We start from the raw sequence: 4510 nt of genomic DNA, 5'->3' as shown, positions 1-4510 counted from the left end.
TTGGTAAGATTAGGCAACTAACATGATTTCCTTCAAATAATTAAGAAGAAGTCACCTCTTAACCAAAAAAACAAATAAAGAAAATTAAGAAGTCACCTTTGTCGTGATTTCTAATGGTATAGTACAAATCATAAAGTTTTCGGGTTAAATAATTTCTGTGAAGTACAATCAACTACTTCTGAAGTATGGGTACATTGTAAGATTGTTATGGTGTGAGTACAAAGATTTGCTAAGTATGGTTTAATATATTCTCAAAACTAAAATAAACACAAGTCTGTGAACATAATAACAAGTTCCAAACGTCAACTAATAAAAACAGATGTCTAAATCCAAATGCTCCCAAATCCAAACTAAACAACACACAAATAACACAACCTATGCTCCCAAATCCAAACTACACAACACACTAATAACACAACCTATTAATAACACAAGTGTTTTTTACAGACTATTCACCATATGAAATCTTAGTCTTGCTAGACTGAAACCTAGGGGAGGCTCTTGACGGGGGAAACATGTTTGCATGGCGAGACTTCGCTGTACTGAACCGAGGATCGCGTGGAGACTTTGACGGACTACGCAAAGGGGCCGAGGATGATGCAAATGAGCTGCCTTGTGCAGCCCTACGATCTTCAACCACTTTGGTACGAATTTCATTTTGTTCATCAGTTATGATCCTCGCAGCGATTTCCAAACGTGCCTCAACCGGGTGAAACTGTGGCACAATACAGAAACAAAAACAAAAACTTAGAAAATGTAATTAACTCTAATCAACTTGACAGTAAAACACCGAATAAAATTTAAATTACACAACGTTAATCTCAATCAAACTTGCGTACTACATTCTGAAATAACTAAACAGTGGTATACCTCATCAACTACTTCTTCCTCATTGGCCACAGCCTCCATGTACTTCATGACGTATACACCGCAATCTCGGTCATTGTCTTGTTGAGGAAGAAAGCGATCTTTCCTGTCAATTCCGAAATCCACGAAAGTCACATTCTTCGACCTATTCTCCTCAAACAAAAGGTCCAACGTCGACAACTGCAAACGTATACAATTAGTTAGATTCAATGAAGAACGAGTTCACATCAAACAATGAAACTTTGCAAGTTTACCATTTCTTTCGTAGCCTCCACACGATACTTCTCATGCATTGCGGTGTGTAGGGAGTCCAGAAATGAGACAACCTTGGACTTCATATTTACTTCGGCACCAAACCAATGTGGTGCACCTACTAGAGTCAACACCGGCACAAACATCTACAATTGAATAGAGGAACAATAAAGTCAAAAATAAATTGAAATTACAGACCATATAGATATTCGACACTACAATGACCAATATGCATCGCTAACATATCTCAGTTTTCAAAATTACAATTAAGAACGACCATGTGTATATGATGAAGTACCTTGACGCATTTTTCGAAGTTGTCTTCGTAAAACAGTTTTGACCACTCCCGGTCTTTCGCAATCCTCTTCACATTAAACGAACCGAGAGTTTTTTGCTGCAAAAGCATTGTTCATCTTGTCAAGTAACAGAAATTACAACCAAACTGAATTACAAAATTAAGCAATTACCGAGATGCGAGTGGGCATGTACCAAACACGAGGTTGGTCAGGTAATCGACTATCACGTTCGTACTTGTTCATTAGTATAGAAAAACAGTCAATGATCTGCAACAAAATGAGATATGATTTACACATGTACAATAAATGATACATATTTAGTTAATACTTTGACACTTACGGATCCCTCAACTTCTCGCAACGGTCGCAACGATGCCATGCACCTCCTATCCACTTCAAACTTTCGAAATTTTGCAAGCACATATCTGATTCAATTGTAATCAATGTAACTGTTATTAAAAATTTCAACAAGTATATCATAATGAGAAATACGAAAATAACATTTACTTACCTCGGATCTAATGTGTTGCTAAAAATAAACTTGTAAAACCCATATTGGTTACGGGGGATCGCTTCCTTCGTCTTGAAAGGCCCGACAACAGTTCTGCCCGACTCAACAAATTGCTCGTACGCCTTATCGTTGAAGTCATCCTCAATTAAAGGCACATTCTCTGACTGTGTCTTCTTTGATTTGACGAGGGTTTTGCCTTTATTCCAGAAAGATGCCACTTCGACTATATCAAAGTCCTCATCGTCGAAGGTCTTATGTGCAGCACCTTCATCTTCAACAGATTTTGTAACAGATAGTGAAGGCGTACTTACAGATTCCACCACATTTTCGTCGGATAGACCAACAACATTAGTCTTCGAATGGACAGGGGACTTCAATGGGGACTCCTCCACGGCCTGGCTGCACTCCGCCTTCTTCCCCGTTTCCGCAGCAGCATCCTCCTCCAACTCTCGGTCAATACCACCTACACCTTCTCCTTTGTCCATAAATTTCAAAGAAAATGATCTCAACTGAGACTTTAACTCATTGGAGAAGTACTCCTTCAACTCGTTGATAGAGCTGACAAAGTGGTCACTGCTCTTTCTTCCTTCCGAGTCGGAGTAGTAGTTGGGCAGTATTACAGGATTCGAAGTGAGCGTTATCTGTTAAACATAACAAATTTAACAAATTTAATTTATCAAACCCAAAATAATTAATATCAACTGAAATCACATTACCACATTATAACCAAAATTCGATGTACCTTGTCGCTGTTGGGACCCCCATTGTCTTTCACAAATTTGTAAGCGGACTTACATTGTTTACTACCCCAAAAATCAACGGGGAGCACTGTTCGGTCGACATATCCAAAGTTCCACTCCACGTGAGTCAAGTACACCAACTGTGACAAACAAACAATGTATTAGTAATACATTCGACTAATAAATCACAATATTATATTATAAACTTAATAAACACATTTACATAAATGAAAGATAACAAAATCAATGTACCTGGAGGAATAAGGTGCAGCCAGACACATTCTTCGTGGCCTTATTTCGGAATCTGAAAATTGAGTTCATCAGATACCTGAACCCGGCAGTTGCCCCGTTCTTGTGGCGAATGTCCCTGGTAACCATAAGGGAGTGCAAGTACCCCGAAGTGATATCGCAGCCCGTTTTCAGCGCAAGGACTGTCCCTATGACCACCAAAGAAAATTTAATCAAAAATAGGTTGTCTGCCTCAACGCACTCCAACAAAGATTTCTCCAACCCTGTCAACGACACGGTGTACTCGACAATGTTCAATATCTCCTCCAGATATCGAGTGTCACTATCACCCTCGGTGACTACAGGATCCCCTCCGTCGTCCACCCCCATAACATCTCCGGACATCGCGGCAGATAAGTGAATTTTCCTCCCATACAAATCCAGTATGCTAGTGGTTGGGTCAACATGTTGTTGGGAATTATTTTACCAGGATCTTAGATCTACTCACAAGTATGTTTATTAACATCCTAAATATGAACTTTCTAAAACGATAAATTAAACACATATAAAGTTAAGAAAACCTTACATTGATGCAGCGGAATAAATGTCTCCTTCCACTCAGATCTCTAACCCTTGATTCCTTTCTGTAGCAGAGTATAATCAAGATCTGAGCCCGAATCTCCTTCTTCTTCAAGCTTTGATCCTTCACAGTCTTCCAATCTATGATTGAGTTACTGCTTGCTGTGTGTGGGAACTTACTCTTTCACTAGGGTCACGAAAAAGATGAAGGGAAAAGAGAGAGAGAGATTTCGGCCAAGGTAGAGAGTGAGGAAGGCTCAGTTTTTCTGAAGAGAGAAATTTCTGTCAGAAAGCTGATCTGAAAACTTGTATTTTGACTGAGCCATCACTTTCTATTTATAGGCAACTACTAGGTCTAGGTTTAGAATTATTTGGCATTAAAATAATGAAAATAATAATTTGAAAAATCAATATTAAGTGGCCGGCCACATGGTGTTATTGGGCCTTACTTAATTTTGCAATTTTATCAAATTTTATCTCTATTTTCTCAAAAATGCCAATTTTCCAATTCTAACCTTTTAAATGCCAAAACTAATTATTTAATAACTAAAATAGATTATTAAATAATATTGTCATTTAATTTAATTATTAATTAGACATATAAAGTCTATTAATAAATAAATAAACCCAGAAAACTCTTTTCCTTACAATTTCACTTCGCTTAGTGAAAATTCATAAAATTAGACATAGTCTAACTTTAGAATTATAATTGATCAATCACGAATCAATTAATGAGTCTTACAAGCAGAATGTTCTCAACTAGAATGGGGACCATGGATCTATATGCTGAGCTTCCAATAAGTGAACCAAATTTACCAAGTAAATTCCTACTTATTAATTCTTCGTTGAATCCACTCTTAGAACTTAGAATTGCACTCTCAGACTTATATAGAGCATATTGTATGTTTCACGATACCAATATACTATCTCATTTAACCATTGTTATAATCTTATTGTGATTTAAAGATCCTCTATATAGATGATTTACATCGAGATGGGATTTCTTTACCGTTCTCACCCCTCAATGTATTTTGCCC

General features: G+C 37.4%; 3 protein-coding genes across 3 annotated transcripts; all 3 read right to left on the bottom strand.

The window, feature by feature from the left end:
* Positions 1-293: 293 nt before the first annotated feature.
* LOC115720544 (uncharacterized) lies at positions 294-954 on the bottom strand. The gene is made up of 2 exons (XM_030649688.2): positions 871-954; positions 294-715 (listed from the first exon to the last, which is right to left on the bottom strand). The coding sequence occupies exons 1-2, from the start codon at positions 916-918 to the stop codon at positions 449-451; spliced, it is 315 nt and encodes a 104-aa protein (XP_030505548.2). The 5' UTR covers positions 919-954; the 3' UTR covers positions 294-448.
* Positions 955-1017: 63 nt separating this feature from the next.
* LOC115719300 (uncharacterized) lies at positions 1018-1837 on the bottom strand. The gene is made up of 4 exons (XM_061118948.1): positions 1756-1837; positions 1587-1682; positions 1418-1513; positions 1018-1265 (listed from the first exon to the last, which is right to left on the bottom strand). Exons 1-4 carry the CDS (start codon positions 1792-1794, stop codon positions 1095-1097), a joined length of 402 nt encoding a protein of 133 aa, XP_060974931.1. The 5' UTR covers positions 1795-1837; the 3' UTR covers positions 1018-1094.
* Positions 1838-1845: 8 nt separating this feature from the next.
* Positions 1846-3299, bottom strand: LOC133031749 (uncharacterized). The gene is made up of 4 exons (XM_061105524.1): positions 2919-3299; positions 2669-2806; positions 1927-2567; positions 1846-1864 (listed from the first exon to the last, which is right to left on the bottom strand). Exons 1-4 carry the CDS (start codon positions 3297-3299, stop codon positions 1846-1848), a joined length of 1179 nt encoding a protein of 392 aa, XP_060961507.1.
* Between the last annotated feature and the right edge of the window lie 1211 nt (positions 3300-4510).

This window comes from Cannabis sativa, chromosome 1, assembly GCF_029168945.1.
Source record: "Cannabis sativa cultivar Pink pepper isolate KNU-18-1 chromosome 1, ASM2916894v1, whole genome shotgun sequence".
NCBI lineage: Eukaryota > Viridiplantae > Streptophyta > Magnoliopsida > Rosales > Cannabaceae > Cannabis > Cannabis sativa.
This window is presented reverse-complemented; position numbering and strand designations above follow the sequence as displayed.

Bases quoted from the DNA above. Each gene is read 5' to 3' on its own strand.
- LOC115719300 (XM_061118948.1), bottom strand. From the start codon at position 1,794: ATGGCATCGTTGCGACCGTTGCGAGAAGTTGAGGGATCC. The intron at 1,683-1,755 runs GTAAGTGTCAAA...ATTTTGTTGCAG, and splicing joins TGCGAGAAGTTGAGGGATCC to ATCATTGACTGTTTTTCTAT. The intron at 1,514-1,586 runs GTAATTGCTTAA...ATGCTTTTGCAG, and splicing joins ACATGCCCACTCGCATCTCG to CAAAAAACTCTCGGTTCGTT.
- LOC133031749 (XM_061105524.1), bottom strand. From the start codon at position 3,299: ATGTCCGGAGATGTTATGGGGGTGGACGACGGAGGGGATCCTGTAGTC. The intron at 2,807-2,918 runs GTACATTGATTT...TGTTTGTCACAG, and splicing joins GCTGCACCTTATTCCTCCAG to TTGGTGTACTTGACTCACGT. The intron at 2,568-2,668 runs GTACATCGAATT...TATGTTTAACAG, and splicing joins GGGGTCCCAACAGCGACAAG to ATAACGCTCACTTCGAATCC.
- LOC115720544 (XM_030649688.2), bottom strand. From the start codon at position 918: ATGAAGTACATGGAGGCTGTGGCCAATGAGGAAGAAGTAGTTGATGAG. The intron at 716-870 runs GTATACCACTGT...ATTGTGCCACAG, and splicing joins AGGAAGAAGTAGTTGATGAG to TTTCACCCGGTTGAGGCACG.